Source organism: Serinus canaria, chromosome 6 (assembly GCF_022539315.1).
Source record: "Serinus canaria isolate serCan28SL12 chromosome 6, serCan2020, whole genome shotgun sequence".
Classification (NCBI taxonomy): domain Eukaryota; kingdom Metazoa; phylum Chordata; class Aves; order Passeriformes; family Fringillidae; genus Serinus; species Serinus canaria.
This window is the reverse complement of record NC_066320.1, coordinates 20136346-20152441: the sequence shown is the minus strand read 5'-3', so window position 1 is coordinate 20152441 and position 16096 is coordinate 20136346. Positions and strand designations below refer to the sequence as shown.

Sequence of the window (16096 nt, the reverse complement as noted above, 5' to 3'; positions counted from 1 at the left end):
AGAAGCTGTAATCTTTATTCACTGGATTGCTATCTCAGATGAAGAGGGAAAAGGGAAAACTTTCATGTTTACCTAAAAGCACATTCTTTATGTTCAGTTTGGCAATACTGTAGCTCTCCACCTTGCATTGTACTTTTATGGAATTCAAATGGTAGCTGTGTAAGACATGAGTAACTGCTCTTTTCCATTGAATCTACAACCTCTGAATTCCAAGCATGCCAGCTTTATTCTGTGTTTTTGTGAAGATATTAATTCCTCGGAAATAATTAAGATTAAAAAAGTGAAAAATTAAAATAATTGATAATATTAAATAGGAATTGCCCTACAGTTTGTATATAATGTGTGAAATTACCTACTCTTTGTCTGAATCATGGGTGCTTATAAAAGGATATAATTTTTTAAATACTTAGATTGTTATCTTTTAATGTTTTTGCTAGTGCTGAAATATTTTCAAAAGGGTCTATTAGTGGATTTTAAATTATTCTAAGAGACTTAATGAACACCGAGACAAAGAACTAAAGAAAAGGATTCTATGCACCCAAAGTTTTAGAGGAAAAAACCAAAATTGTGGGTTTTTCTTCCTGTACTTAGATCCATTGTAATTTAGCATGTTTTAGATGCTAGAGATGCTGCCAGCAGTGCAGCACAAGTAACAGGGAGCACATTTCCCTTTAGCTGGTGAAACCAATTACACAAACTCACTCTCTGCAGCACCCACTCCTGTAAGAAAGCAAACTGACCCTGTCAGCTCATGTCCCTACATCTAAAACATTGACTATCATTTCATTCAGTCATTTGATAACCATGGCCCTGGGGCCAGCAGAGATCTTTCAAGCCATGATATGTGAAGCAGCAGGTACCAGGACTGTGCTAAACAGTAAAATCTAAGAATTCACTAATATGAGATTCTTCTTAGAATCTCATAAAAAAAATCAGTGGAAACAACTGGTTACAACTAATTTAGACAAAATGTTGAGATGCATGCTCATCTCAGAAGGAGGGCCAACTAAGCTTGTTCTAATTCTGCATGTGAAACAAGGCATAAAGCCTATTTGAAGGTATTTTGTCTCCTGATAGGTTTTATTCTAATCTCCAAGAGATTTTCTTAAACTCTGAAGATTTAATAGCTGTTCCTCAATCATGCTGTAATGCAATCATGCATTAATAAGCAAGTTTGCTTCTTGATTCCTGCTATACATGTGAATTTACACCTCTTTTTGAATACTGCTAGAGCTGTCATCAACAACAGCTGTCTCTGAGCACCTTCCATACCTGCACTGTAGGTCAGAAAGAGCCTTTGAACAGCTGAAGCAAAGGTGAGTGATGCCAGGGAGAAATAAACAGTCTCATTTGTTTTACTCTGCTTTAATTTTTCTGAAGACAGAGGGTATTTTTAGAGATCAAAAATGCAGATAAAATTTTTTTAAATGTTTGTTCATGTTACATGTTTCCAATGGAGGAGTCAATAAATATTTCAGTAATGGGAACTGTAGTACTTAGGTGGTTTAGATTCCCTGCTCCTATGAAGTTGTGTGACTAAGACTCTACAGTGTGCCTAGGGAAGAAACAGCTCCAGTCCTCCTGCCTCACACAAAAGAGAATTACAATAGATCTGAGTCATCTTCTTCACCTGGTATTTTCTAAACTCCAGAATAAAATGAAGTCATTTTAAAACTATAAACAGCTGAGGCAGAAATGAAACAAACATCACATTAAACTTAGAGCAAAGAGCAAGTTGAATTACATTACTGAAGAGCAACTATGTATACATCACATTAATTAAAAATAGAAAGATATTTTACATTATTCCTTATCACTGTTTCTCAATTTCCCTTTCTTTTTATTCAAGACCTGTCTTTCTTTGTACTTGATATTGGTTGTCCCTTTATAATAACATTGATGGCTTTGTCCAAGTTTTCCTAAAGGGAGGGCAATTTTTAACAGAAGCAAAAAAACTCAAAGGATTTACCTTAAATGCCTTGTATCGCTCATCATTTAACACTTCTTTAACTCTAGAGCTCTCTCCTTCTTCAATAATCTCCTAAATGAAGAAAAATATTACTAATAAAAAAATTTAAACCCATTTTAAGATTTTACTACAATTATAAGATTTAGTGAAACAACCTAAAATCCAGTTTTATCCTAAATCCAGTTTATCATATTATTAATCAATAAAGAGAACCCCTACCAAGCATATTGTTTTATTTCCTTAGGATCAAATTCTGCAACCTTTCTAAAGAAAGAAAATTACTGAAGGATGAAGGAGAAACTGGAACGACAGAATAAATTTCACAGTCCTTACTTTCTCATAAATTTACTCAAGGATGAAGTAGAAACTGGGACCATGGAATATATTTCATAGTACTTATTTACTCATAAAGTCACAGCCAGAAAGCAGTTATTTATCACAAGCTATCAATGACTTGTGCTGAAAATTAGATTTCATTATCTGGCTACATTTTCTACTCTCAAAAGTAAGACCATTGTAAGAACAAATACATTTTTTCTGGGGTGTACATTTCTTTTAGGCTTTCTGATAAAAATTAAAAACAAATCTAGCAAAGAAAACAACCAATAGCACCCCAACAAACCATCCGATTTTCTGTGGGATCACGATTGCACTCCCAGCCCCCACACAGAAGGCACTAAAAGCACTTCAGAGGCTGCATTCTTCACTGGTGGAATGGGGAAATGAGGAGCCAGAGCCAAGCACAACACTCAGCAGTGACCCCTGAGCAGCTGCCTACTGGAACAGCAGCACTTGGAGGTGTGGGTCCTGAAAGGCTTAGTTCTTAGGCTAAGAACTAAAGAAAAATGCAGGGAATACTCTAAGTTCCAGTAGGAATGTAGAGTTCATCCATCACCTGGCTAAAAGGTTCTGCTATAACTATATATAACTTGCTAGAACATAGCAAGGTAAGATTTAACTTTAAAGTACTAAAATATTTAGCACTTCCACAAAAACTATATTTCTAATAAAGCATTCAGGTGAGTAAAGTGATGTTGCCAAGGGCAGAAGTCACATGAACAAAACTATTAACAGTTTAACTGTTGCACCCAAATCAGAGTCAGCCCTTAGAAATTACATGCAAAGCTGATACTGCTTTATTTATTCCCTTGTATTTATTCACCTGTTACCCTCATTCCTAAGAGTGGGGGTTCCATGACAGAGCCTTGGTGTTATGACAAAAGGTTGCCAAAAATCATTTCATTCTTGGAAGCATAGATAACACATTGGTATTACAGGAAATGCAGAAGGTTTGTACACACACACAGAAGTATCAGAGCTCCTCTCCATGACCTGTAAATGCTGATCTGCAAAAGAATCAATTGGCAGATAATTCAGAAGTACATTACCTCAATGACATCTCTGACTTGGTCTCCCATACAGGGCAACCCCTGTATATCTTTCATTCTGGTTACTGAAAATGGAAGAGATTTCAGCAAAGAAGCTGCCCTTAAAAACTCCAGACAGAATATTTCATTTTCTTTGAACTCGTAATTTTCAGCCATTACCTCAAAGGCATCCTGGGAGAGGGGGATGTAGTGGGAAAAAAAAAAAAAAAAAAAAAAGTTAAAGTTTAATAAACGCTTAAAATATTCAGTATGCTCCTTAGAAAGGTTACTTTGTATGCCAGTTCAAGAATTACTTCTTTACACTACATTGAAAAGATAGAGTTCATTTTAAAAAAGCAGACCAATTTTCTAGTAGCTTGAAGTTTTCCAGGTATCATAAAAAATGATATTTTAAAGCCAAGCTTGAAAACCTTTTATGAGGTTTGCCTTCTGTATTCTGTGTGGATCTTATAAATCGGTGTCAAATAGAGCCTTAATTTTTAGAACTATGCCCAACCATAAGTAATCCAGCAGGTCAGCATGTAACACCTGCATCTTCAGACACAACCTAACAGGAATCTGTGGCAATACTGGAAACCACCTTCACTTTTTCAGATGTAGCCATGCTTCTACTTGGTAACTTACGGAACAAATTCTCCTTTTCCTCATTTTTCAGATGTATAACCTTGCAAAGAGAAACACATTTTCTTTATGGCTCTTTATGGTTTGGTTTATTTAACATTGCACTCAAAAATACCTGAGAAATGTCCATATAGTTGTTTTTTTTCCTAAATGATCCATATGAGGTCTGTCTCCCACGCAGAATATATTAAAAATATTTATATTAATAGCAGAGAATTTTAGAAATTACATGTAGGGAACAGACCACACAGTGGTGTAGAGGAATTTTGTTGCTGTTTGCCACAGTAGAGAGGGAACCAAAGCTGCAAAATAATTTTGTGAATAACCTAAGAACTGATGAAGGTTTTTATTTGATTGGCAGCTGGAAAAACAAGTTCTGAGTGAAATCTTACACAAACCTCAAAAAATTTCAAGAATGTAAAATTAAGTGATTTCTTCAGAAATGCTTAAGGGTGGACCAGTACTAGAAGAGAGTTCCACTGCTCAGATTTACCTAGAAGCCAGAGAAGTGGCTGTCAGTGGGCATCTGCCTGCAATTGCCACCTCCCAGACCTGCAAGCCAAGTGCCTGCTCAGAATTGTTCAGAATGTGCTCAGAAATGTTTCTGGAGCAGATGTGAGTAAAATCAAGAGACAGCAAATGACCTACCAGAGCAATGACTACAATGGAAAGTAGGAAGGAAAAAGATTAAGTGTCCTTTTCCTGCCCTCACTGTTCATGTTTAGTCTCAAATATAATTTCATTTGTAATGAATATATAGTTTAAAGAAAAATTGATTGAGATTTTCCTTTGTGTGCCTTATATTGGAAGATAAAGGCCAGAAAGGACCAGCAGGCCTTGTACATCCTTAATGCTACATGTGTAATATCTCCAGGTGAATCTGTCCCAAGCCCACTAACTGAAATAACAGCAAATCCAGTGAAGTCAGCTCTTTATTATATCCATGGAATAGCAAACAACATCTATCACCCTACATTGAATGAATACAGCCTCATTTAAACAACAATGAGATTTTACTTGATCCCTAAAATGGAACAATTCCTTAAAACTAAACATGCCTTTCACAATGAGTGTAGATTATTTACATATTACATTTCACTGTTGGGTCAGTTCTACCAAACTAAACCATCTGACAAGATGAGTTGTTTATATAATAAACATTATAGTCTCTTTGAAACAAAATGAAGGTTTTGCTTTAAATCCTCAAGAAAACATTGTCTTTGCTTACCCTACAATTTGTAAAACATTCCTCTTAACAAAACAAAAATATGAGATCTCACTTGTTTTGACAGTGTTTCCTTTGAAGAAAATAGGTAACCATAGCTGAAAAAAACCCATTTCATTTCCTTTTTTTTTTTTAGCTGCACTAATATGTTAGAGTGTATAAAAATAAGGCTTGCACCAATTTGCTTTATTCTATATCACCAGCATAACTTCACTCCTGGGTCTCCCTAAGAATCAGTCACCTGTTCTCTGTCTCACTCTAAGAATCCTTCCCTTAGCCGTGTATTTATTTACCAGCTACCCTCATTAGTAAGAGCTGTGAAATTCCATTTTCATAACATTTCATGAAAGAGCTCATGAGAAGGACAGCTGTTTAGCAATATGCCTGATCTGGAAGTTTCAGCTATCAGTTACATTGATGTAGCCCTTGGGTATAAGGAAACAAAAAGAGGACAGAGAATGCTGCTTTGAGGAAAGAAAAGAAAAGAAAAGAAAACAAAAACAAACAAAAAAACCCCACCAAAAACAGTCTATTAGAAAAATAATGCACAAGCCTTATCTTTCCTACATCTGTTTCTAGATCTCTTCCAATAGCTAATTATTGGATTTATTCAGCTGTCCTTTTTTTTTTTTTTTTTCACATTTAAGATCTTTATTTAGTTGACAGGTTATGTTGTAATTACTTTTTGGTAAGACAGGCACATTATAGTTTTCATTTAGAAAGAGAAATAATGCAGAAAAAGGTGAAACTACCAGTTTGAGGTCATGAGCAACACAGATTCATCCCAGTTTGTACATGGAAGAAAAGACACAGCACAGCAGGTACTGCAAAGCAAATGGGGAAATACATTTTATAAGTGGGATAACAGGACTCAATGTTTCCTCTGCTGTGGGGTTTTCTGGATGCTCTCCCAAGTTTTTACTTTTTTTATTCTTTATCAGCTTCAAAGATTCTTTCTTACTTTGGAATAGAATATGCTAATTGTTGCTTCAGGTGAGGTTAACAGTTCAGCTCACAAAATTAAGATTATTTCTGATTTCTTTTTCTTTCTTTATAATTTGTACACGTAAGTACTCAAAAAAGCAGTGTTTGCCAAGAAATTTCTTACTCCAGTTAATACTAAAAGCATTAATCAGGGGCAGAGCTAAAAAGATATAATTGATATATTCTTATTTAAATAGTCTATACTGATAAACATAGCCAGAAAAGTGGCTCCCAAAAGCAGTTGCTCAGCAGCACATGTTAATAATGGCAGAGCCTGGCAAAGCCATCATCTTGATTAGAGTGCTCAGAAAGTCCTGGGATGTTTTTCCTCACTCCCAAAAGGCAGCCTCTCACATGCACATCTGAAGTGTTCTACACTGAATAATGAGCCCTTGTGATAATTGTGCCTGCATATCCCAGCTCCAGCCCTGCTGCACAGAGGGCTCAGCCCCTTCCCCTGCCAGGAGGGCAGCTCTCAGAAAAGCTGGGTCACCATCACTACTGAAAAATACCATCACATGAAGCATTTCACTCAGGCTCTTGATGGTCAGTGAGAAAATATCATCAAAGCATTTTTATGATTCTAGCTTACATTTTTCAGTGTTTTCCTGCCTTTGTGGAGCTCATTAAGCTGTTTAAAATAAACAATTAAAGAGTATTGAATATTCATTATTCTCTGTGCAAAAAACCCACATTGCCTGCAAATGCTGCACCTAATTACAGGTGTCTTTTAACATAAAACTGCTTTTAACATTCTTTTTTAATAAAGAAATGTTTTATTAAAAAAAAGACAGCAACTGGACTTACTATCTATTAAACAGTATGGCTCATATTGAGTAATATTCTAGAGAGGAAAAGCATACAAAAACCTAATATTATTTAATAAAAATCTGCAATCTAATAGATCTGTGGTGAAGTCAATTTATGGTGATATAAAAAGGAAAGTTATTGACCATTTATTCCAAACTATTATATGTCTTACATGAGGCACCTCACCTTCCTTTTATCAATCAGATCAATATTCAGATTACCTGTTTAAAAAGCACCAGTTTAAAAGGAAACTAAACTTCCAGAGATTTCCAGCACATGAGAATTTAATTATCTTCAGAGTGCTCTGCAGGGTCTGCTCTAATTAAATATGCAACAGAGCTGGGCTACATTTCAGCTCCTCAGTTATTGAAAATTTTACCAGTCTCTGAAATTGTGGAATGTTTGTTGGTGAGACTTGGACTATGCAAACATGTTGGATTTAAATGCAATTCCAGATTCCAGTGGATCAGATCCAAGACCCACTAAGATTTTGCTGAACTGTGTTAAAAATAAGAAAGGTGACAGATGTAGACAGGAATTCTGATTCTCATTTAATGTCTGGTATTTAAGAACTAATAAGATAAAGTATCATTAATATCATCATCAAAGTTACCAGTAATCATCTTATATATGCAAAAAATGCAGACTAAAGTACAATAAATGCTAAAAATCACTCGTGAAACCAACAAAAAGTGCAAGATTCTCAACTAATATATGAGAATGATTCTCAGAAAAAAAAATAATAATCAGTAAGACCATGCTACTTTCTGTCTGCTGAACAGCTGACCCAATAACATTCAGCATGATTATCAGAGTCCAAGTCATGCAGAAAAGCCAAACAAATTAATGGTTCCATGTGCTATTCATACTATTCTCATAAACAATGTCAAAGCTGGTCCATTGCTACTTGCAACACAGTCTTTAATAAACTCAGTTTAAAACTCTGCTAGAACAGAAATCATAAATATTACACCAAAACCCCATATTTTAAATCTAATCTGTTTTGTAAAGAATTTGTTATAGCTTCATGGAGAGGGCACCTGTCTTACAGCCATGCCTGCACTCACAATTTTGCTGTGAGACTTTGGAAAGCTGCTCCACACCTCCCTACCATTGTTTCTCTTGGCATCTTCCATTCACTCTCTATTGGGACTGTGAATGCTCCAGGGCTTGAATGCTTTCACAATGTGCTTGCACAGCATCTCTCACAAAAAATGCTCCTACCTTACTTGAGTCTGCAAACACTACTGCAGCACAAATCAGCTAAAAGAGCCAAAGAGCTCAATAGCAAATTGGGACTAAAAAACCCAAAAATCTTACATAGTATGTGTTTGAGAACCTGTTATACTCAGAACAGCAATTTGAGTTACATTGCTTTCCCTCTCAATCACTCTTTTCTACTTGTTTATTTAGTAGGTGGCCAATCCAAAGGATGGGTTCTACTTCTCATCACATCAGCATCATCAGTGTTTGATGACCATTCAAACCAACCAAAGTTTTAGAATGCAGCTTTCACTCAAATAATTTCCCTCTCTCTTCCACCACTGTAAATCTCAATTTTGTATTTTGGTAGGAGGAGATATCTGGCATGTGAATGACTGTTGTATAGGCTGAGAGAGAAAATGAATACTGCCAGGTGCTTATTTCAAGAAGAATTAAGCAATTTAGGCTAACATGCAATATTGACTAAAGTGACTTCCAAATAAATGAAATTACCCCTTTTTGTTCAGTCTGACTTTTTGGTTTTGTATCTGGACTGAAAAGCCCAATACTTTTCCAGATTCTAAGATTTTATCATGTTATTTTACATCAGCTAGAAAAACAAAGGAGCTGAGAAAGTAACAATAAAAGCATAATGTGCATGATCTCAGGGTGCCTGCATAAACACCATTACAAGAAATAAACATATTAGTTCCAGTTGCTCCTCATATTAGTGAACAATAACAAGTTCATTTCTTGCAATGGAGAGGAATTCATGAGAAGTTTTCATATTATTCCACATTATGTAAAAGAAAACAATACAAATGTGAAAAAAGGTTTGCTGACACAGCACAGAACTGCAGTTAGAGTGTTAATCACATAACAATGACCTACATGATACTGTTGCAAGAAATATAAAATACATATATATTACATACATTAATATGGTCAAAGAAAGCAACATAGACTGATGTATCACACAAATTTAAACTGCTGGAAAGTAAAGATGCATTTGTACTCTGTATTTTACAAAGCACCTTCCCATTTATCTTAAAAATCTGAATACATATTTACTCCTCAGACCAAGCAATCAGTTAATTTTGAATAGGCAACCCCTTTGCACACATTCACATCATAATTCAGAGGTTCAGTCTGCAGATTTTTACTGAAGCAAGCTGTATCATTTGGACACTATATATTATTAAGAGTATCCATTCAGTTAGTGGTTTCCCACTACGCAGCTCCCAAGTTCACTATAAAACTGCAATTGAGGATCTTCTGAGATATGTTTTAAAATGAAATAATAATAATATTAATAACTGCTTGAGCCATTGGCATAACTGATACATTCTTTGGTAGATACAAAAGAAGAAAGAAATATTTCTTTTTTTATTTTTCTCTAGCATACTGGAAAGAAAACCAGGCATCTTTCCTGTGCTAAACATCCACATTCTCATTACCATGAGTAACAGCCAAAGCAAAGTAACATCCAGTAGCATTAGCAATAAGCCTCAGAATCACACAACCATTTGCCTCTGACTTAATTAGTTTCTTCTGTAAGAATTAAATTGTATTTTCCTCACAGAAGAATGTCTTTCTGAATTTTATTGCAGTCTGATATTAGTATTCAAATCCAACAACCCCTCCTGGGCACAGCAAAATGACTCCTTTTATTTTAGCACAAGAAAACACAATGCAGCCTCCAAGTGTATATTTTCAGTGGGAGAGGGAAGATAGCTACAAATAAGCCAGAGAACAATAGTGGAATATTATATTCCATAATAACATTTAATATTTAAGACAAACATAAAGGAAACTTGCTAAGGTACAGACACTCCTCAAAGGATCTGCTCTTTTGTTTTGCAGCTAAGCCCATCCGAGCAGCCACAGCTCACCTGTGAGTAGGGTCATGTGTTCGGGGACATTCCTGGACCAGCCAGGTCAGCAAAGCCCCAGGCAGGGGTTCCCAGCCTGCCTGCCCCCAGGCCAGGGGACACTGGCACCCCAAGACTGCACAGAGACCGTGTCTGAAGCAGTTGCATCTCTACCCCATCAACTGAACCATGGTTCCACTGTCTGCTCCTTGGCATCTGACATTCTTGGTGTATTCTTCACACCACAAGCCTCACTACACAGCAGCTCATAAATTATTTGACTGGAACTTGCCCCATACTGAATGCAGTAATAAAACCTTGACATCTGCAATTTATGTCAACCCTTCTGTAGCTTCTTCCATGTGTAAAACTGGTTTGTTGTAACTTTCCGCAAGTTATAACAACAGACAGGAAACATGAGACATTTGAACATTGAAATTGTACCCAGTATATTAAACCAGCACTTTTTCCTCATGAGCTGTCATCAAATATCTCTGATACTTTTTTTAATAAGTAGTCTTTCATGATAAAATATATGCAGAACAGGACTCAAGATTAAAAAGGATCACTAATTATCAATTTCTTCAGAAATCAAGTCCCCAAAAGTGCCTCTCCCTAGAAACCAAGACATATCAATCCTGCTGCACCCACATTGCTGCCTAATAATGAATGTTCCAGTGTAATTACTACACTTTCTCAACCACAACCCCTACTTACTTGACAGGGGAACTGGATTCTACATATCAGGGCAAAGTCCAGTAAAAGGAAGAATCCAAAAATTCATCAAAGAATGCATTAGCAGATAGTAGGTTTGTACCCCTGTTATGGGCATGATCAGAAGACAAGCTAACCAAAGAAAACAGAAAATCTGCAAGAAAAGGGAACAAGCCTGACCCACAGAATAAGGTTGTTATAACAAAATGCTATCATCAACACATAACTCAAGATGGTTTGGACCCAATTTTCAGGCTGTATGGTATTGACCCAAGGAAAATCTGTCATTTAATGGTTGGCTGCCCACAGCATGCACAAGTGAATTACACCAATGCTTCAGTGCATTTGCTAAGTGCTTGCACTGAGAAATCTGTTGGAATGCTTTTATTTGAGAACATGAATTACAGGATTAATACAAGGCCAACAAAACAACAGCAAATCTAAAAATCAGGCTCCTGTGACATTAGGCAGACTAACTGGCAGTTCTCCAAGGCATGGGCCAGGTCTGGCAGCCCATAAACACCCAACCCTTCAGCTGTCATTGCCAGCTTTGGCTGTGAGGAGTAAGAGCAACAGCCCTGAGAAGTTCCACTACAACTGTCTAGATGCTGAATCTAGACAGACTCATATAAGAGAAATTTGCCCAGAAATAAAACACAGCATGAACTCTGAGAAGATACTCTCAATATATGCTGAAGATGAAAAACTGACACCTTTGTCACCACAAAACCCAATGTCTACCCAGAAATGTTTGACATATAGGGTAACAGAAGGGAATCTCAGTACTCCCATCATCAAACTGCCCCATTTGTAATGTGTTCAGCTAAATTCACTTAACAAATACAAGCTGTATTTTGACATTAAGACTGCTGCCTTGATAAACCTACAAGCAATTTAGGGACTGCCTCTGTGAAACACAGGTATAACAGAAACCACTCCAAGAATGTGGTCTAAATGCTAATGGCAACTAAATCAACAACTTTGTGTCTTCTGGGAGCAACCATTTTACTTTGCCATTATCTGCCACATTCCTTTCAATTTTTTACCTTTAGAATGTCTGAAAAAATGTTGTAATAAATAAAATTCATCAAAGAGCCAGGTCCCACATTCTACTGCTTTCAGGAAGCGTAGAACTAAGACACTTACTTCCTATTTCTCCAAGAAGTTTGGTATTTTACATAATGTTCCAGTCATACTACCTTTGGTCTGACATTTTCCCCTACAGAAGCTTGTATTTGATATTTATAACCAGTGAAAAAGAACTGCTGCTTTCAAGAGGTTAAATGGTTACAATCACAGCCTTGTTTTTCTAGCAGAGGTAAGGAAATGCAGCCATTTCAAAAGCAGCAGTTTTGGGAATATTGGTAACATTGGGGTTGGAAGGGACCTCAGGAGGTCTGGTCCAACCTAGTCCAACCTCAGACTCAAAACAGGGTCACAATTCAACTCCCATCACATTGCTCAAAGAGGTGCTTTTTGTAAATAAGCAAACAGTTTAACCTACTTGACTACCATAAACAGTAACATATATTTATGTAATTGCTGATTATTTCAAAGCATAACTACAAGCCAAATTTTAGGTTGCTTCATTTTTAACGGTGCATTCCCAGATCAGGAAGTTTTTGAGTTCCTTGTAGGTTTATCTTTAGTTCTGAATACCCAGAGGTTTTAGCATTTACCTTGTAAAGGGTTTACATTCACAAATAACTGATATCTGTCGCTATTCTTTTTATATGAATCTTACAAACAACATTTTCTTGAAGTATTTGTATGTATTTACAGGAACACACAAGTAGAATCATAAAAATTATAAATAATAACAGAATACATAATAAATTTTTAGGAAAATGAGAAGTGTTTGATGTTATAGTTGAAACATATGCATGTAACTATGCCAGATATATTTAGACTGCACTACATTAGAGTCTGAGAAATGTTTCCTTTTGAACAGTGGTCACTGAGTATTTAGAGCCAGGAGGAGCCATTGAGCACAAGATGTCCAGAGGAATTTAGACCTGAGGACTCAGACCCTTCATACCCTCTGAAATGTGCAATTTTATGGGCATTAACTAGGATATATGACAGTCTCCAAGATTTCTATTTAAATAGACAATTCAAAGGGGGTTTTGTGATGTCAAAGTAATTAACATGCAGTCTGTTTTCATAATTGCTCAGTTGTGAAAATCTGAGGTTTAGTACCATAGTTTGAAGAACTGAACTTGGGCAAACCAAAAGGCAGCACAGCAACTGTGAAGAACCTTGGGCTCACCTAAATCCAACTTTTGTTTATCATACTTCCAGCTTGTCAAACAAGAGTGTGGTGAAAGGCTAAAATATATTTTTGGAATGTTATTCTATTATTTGTTTTAAAAATTCATGTGTTTACAAGCTATTAATGTGTTTAAAGATCCACTGTCTTAAGCTTTCAGCAACACTTAGAGGATGCAATTAAGCTTGCACTCAATTTTAATTTAAGTACAGCAGATTTATAACTTTTAAAATTGTTATTATGCTGCCTGTTTACTCATGAATTTGCTGAGGGTGCCACAGAAAATACTGAAGCAAGTATTATAGTAATTATTCTAATTACACTATTTTTATTTTATAGATAAAATAAATATTACCGTGAATTTCTTGTTGTAGTTATTTAAAGTTGTCTTCCTCTGGCATGAATACTGAGATACTTTTGTTGCAATAAATGATGGCATTTCCAATTCAGGTGTATTCAGAGGATGAGACTGAGATTGCTCCTAACAAGGTAAAAAAAAAGAGTTAGTGACACACATGGCAAATAGCTTAAAAATACAAAAAAGTACATTTCGTGAGCCCAAAATAAAACCTTTGAAGAGCAGGCAAGAAAATAATAATGCTCCTGTCATCCTGCTATGAAAAACAGGTGATTTCACATTGGCTGGACTGACAGTACAGTTTATCTGGTGATTACTGGGATTTTTGGTTTTCTGCAGTGAGTTCTTATAGGGAGTTGTCAGTGGAACTGCCATTAAAAAAAAAAACCAACAGGTCTTTCTAAATGATGTGTGTCTCTACTACTCTCACTACTGCTGTAAGTTTTAAAAACTACAAAACTTTAAGAGCAGATAAGCTCTAAAACACAGAGTTTTCACAGAAAACACTAGACTATTCAAGATAAGATTAGGGATATTAGAGCAAAGGGAAATGGTCTATTGACTTTTTTAGTCGATAGCTAAATTCAATAGTGAAGAAAAAAAATTTGTATGAATTGGAAATCGAGTTTTCTCCCCTCTTGCAGGTAAAACAATAGCAAACTTTTTCTTTTGGATTTAATTCATCCAGCTAAATGTTTAATTTTGGAGTCATTTTAGAGTGAAGGAAACATTTATAAACAGCTGCAGAAGAGTAATTACCATCCTTTATTCACCCAACAGTCAGCTGGTGATGTGGTTGCTCCTTAGCCAATTCCCATAGATGCTGATCCAATCCAGACATCCTTTTTACACATTCACCAAAGCAAGCAAAAGGAGCCACATGCCAAGACTTGAATGGGCATTTCCCAATCTCCAGGCTGCCTCCATGCTCACTCACTTTTCACCTAATTTTGCTCCATGCAAAATAGGCCAAGGTCATACAGGTCTGTGGGCAAGCCACCCCTGAAAATGGGAATTCTCCTGAAAGGCAGGATCCAGTCATATCCCCACTGGCAAAAGAGTCCTGAGCACAAGGCCTCAACATGTGAATGTCCTGACTAGGAAGCACCTAGAAAAAGGCAATCTCACACTGGCTTTCTGCTGCTTTATGTATCCAGTCCTTCAATTCTTTCACTTTCTTTAATGTGCCAAATCTGAAATACTTCAGAAACATGAAGAACCTTCAGCAGTTCCCTGTATTTTTTGGTCTTGGTCCTTTTGCTTGGCAGGTGTGTCAAAAACCTATCCCATTGCACTATCCAAAAACCACAGGGAAAGGGTTCAACAACTGCAATTTCAAATGTCATGAAAATACATAAAAGAATTTTCACACCAATAATGGAATGATGAGCCCCTTTTCCCCTGTATCCAAGCACACAAAGGCTAGCAAACCTATATGTGTGTACCTTCATAACCACACCCCCAATTATAATTTCATGCTAAATTGCCTTTGTATTTGATACAGAGTAGTTAAATAACAGTATTCACACACACACAAAAGGTATTTGCTTGCACAACTGAAGGAGCAGTGAATTATATGGTGGTTTTCATAGCATACCCTGAAAGGAAGAAAGTAATTTTATGTGTAAGACCAGTCTTGGGAATAACCAAAATGAGTTTCTGTCAGGACAGCAACACAACTCATCCACTTCTGCACACATTCATGATTTATATTTTAAAATTGATTTTAAATCATATAAACTATGATTGATTAGTGCTAATATGCTGCTTGAAATGATAGTGCCAGCTGCAAAGACTGTGAACAAACAATGTTACTGAATAGAATATATAATAAGCTGTTACCTTCTCCAGGACACAGACACACAAAGAACAAGAGCCCTACAGGCAGCATCAGCTGCTGCTGGGGAGGAGGGCAAAACCAAGACAGAGAATCTGTGCATTTAAGAGTGTAATAGACTGGACATAAACGTCCTATTCCTGCCTTAGTAGAGATACTTGAGCATTTTCCTTTATCTGTAAGAGTTATGCATTTAGTTAACTGGCTTTGATTATATATAAGAACAGAAGAAATTTTGGATAGAAATTAATAGGAAAAACATCTGGCAAACAATAATTACTACAGTCTGATTTGCAGGGAATATTGTAATGCATGCATGTGAACCATAGAAAGGATCTATCAGCAGCAGAACATGAGCTGAATTGATACTGCTGAAATTGATATTTGGTGGGAAAACTAGATGGAAAAAAAAATTGTTTGTACAGATTACAGGACAAACCTAAACTTCCATCAATAGCAATTACAGTACAGAACAAGGAATCCTGGAAACACATTAGACCAAAAGTAATTTCTACTACTAGGAAGAAACAACTAAAGATAAAACAAAAGTGGAAAAATACAAGCATTAAAAATTCCCTTTTTTTTAGATAACTCTACATTAAAATGAATTTGCAGTATGCTGCACAGGGACAACCACTGAAGAATATCTAAATGTGTAGGCTACCTAACCACTAGAGCTAGTCAAGACTTTCTACCCTACATGCAGGCTGCAGTGAATGTCACTTGCTACTCTTTCACAGTGACATTTTCCACATGGCATGAGCAGGAGAAACAGTCTTTACCAGTAGCATCAATTTGTAAAGCAGACAGACTTTGTTGCAGAATTAATATTGTGGGGGACTACTTT

At 36.2% G+C, this 16096-nt stretch overlaps 1 protein-coding gene across 5 annotated transcripts in view; it reads right to left on the bottom strand.

The window, feature by feature from the left end:
* Positions 1–16096, bottom strand: part of DNTT (DNA nucleotidylexotransferase) — a 145524-nt gene that overhangs the window by 53158 nt on the left and 76270 nt on the right. For all 5 annotated transcript variants that reach the window (XM_030241268.2, XM_050976613.1, XM_050976612.1 and 2 more), the window contains 3 exons: positions 13410–13535; positions 3358–3528; positions 1970–2041 (listed from right to left, as the gene is read on the bottom strand). In XM_030241268.2, the coding sequence (XP_030097128.2) occupies positions 1970–2041; positions 3358–3528; positions 13410–13535 (369 nt within the window). The remainder of the gene's footprint in view (positions 1–1969; positions 2042–3357; positions 3529–13409; positions 13536–16096) is intronic.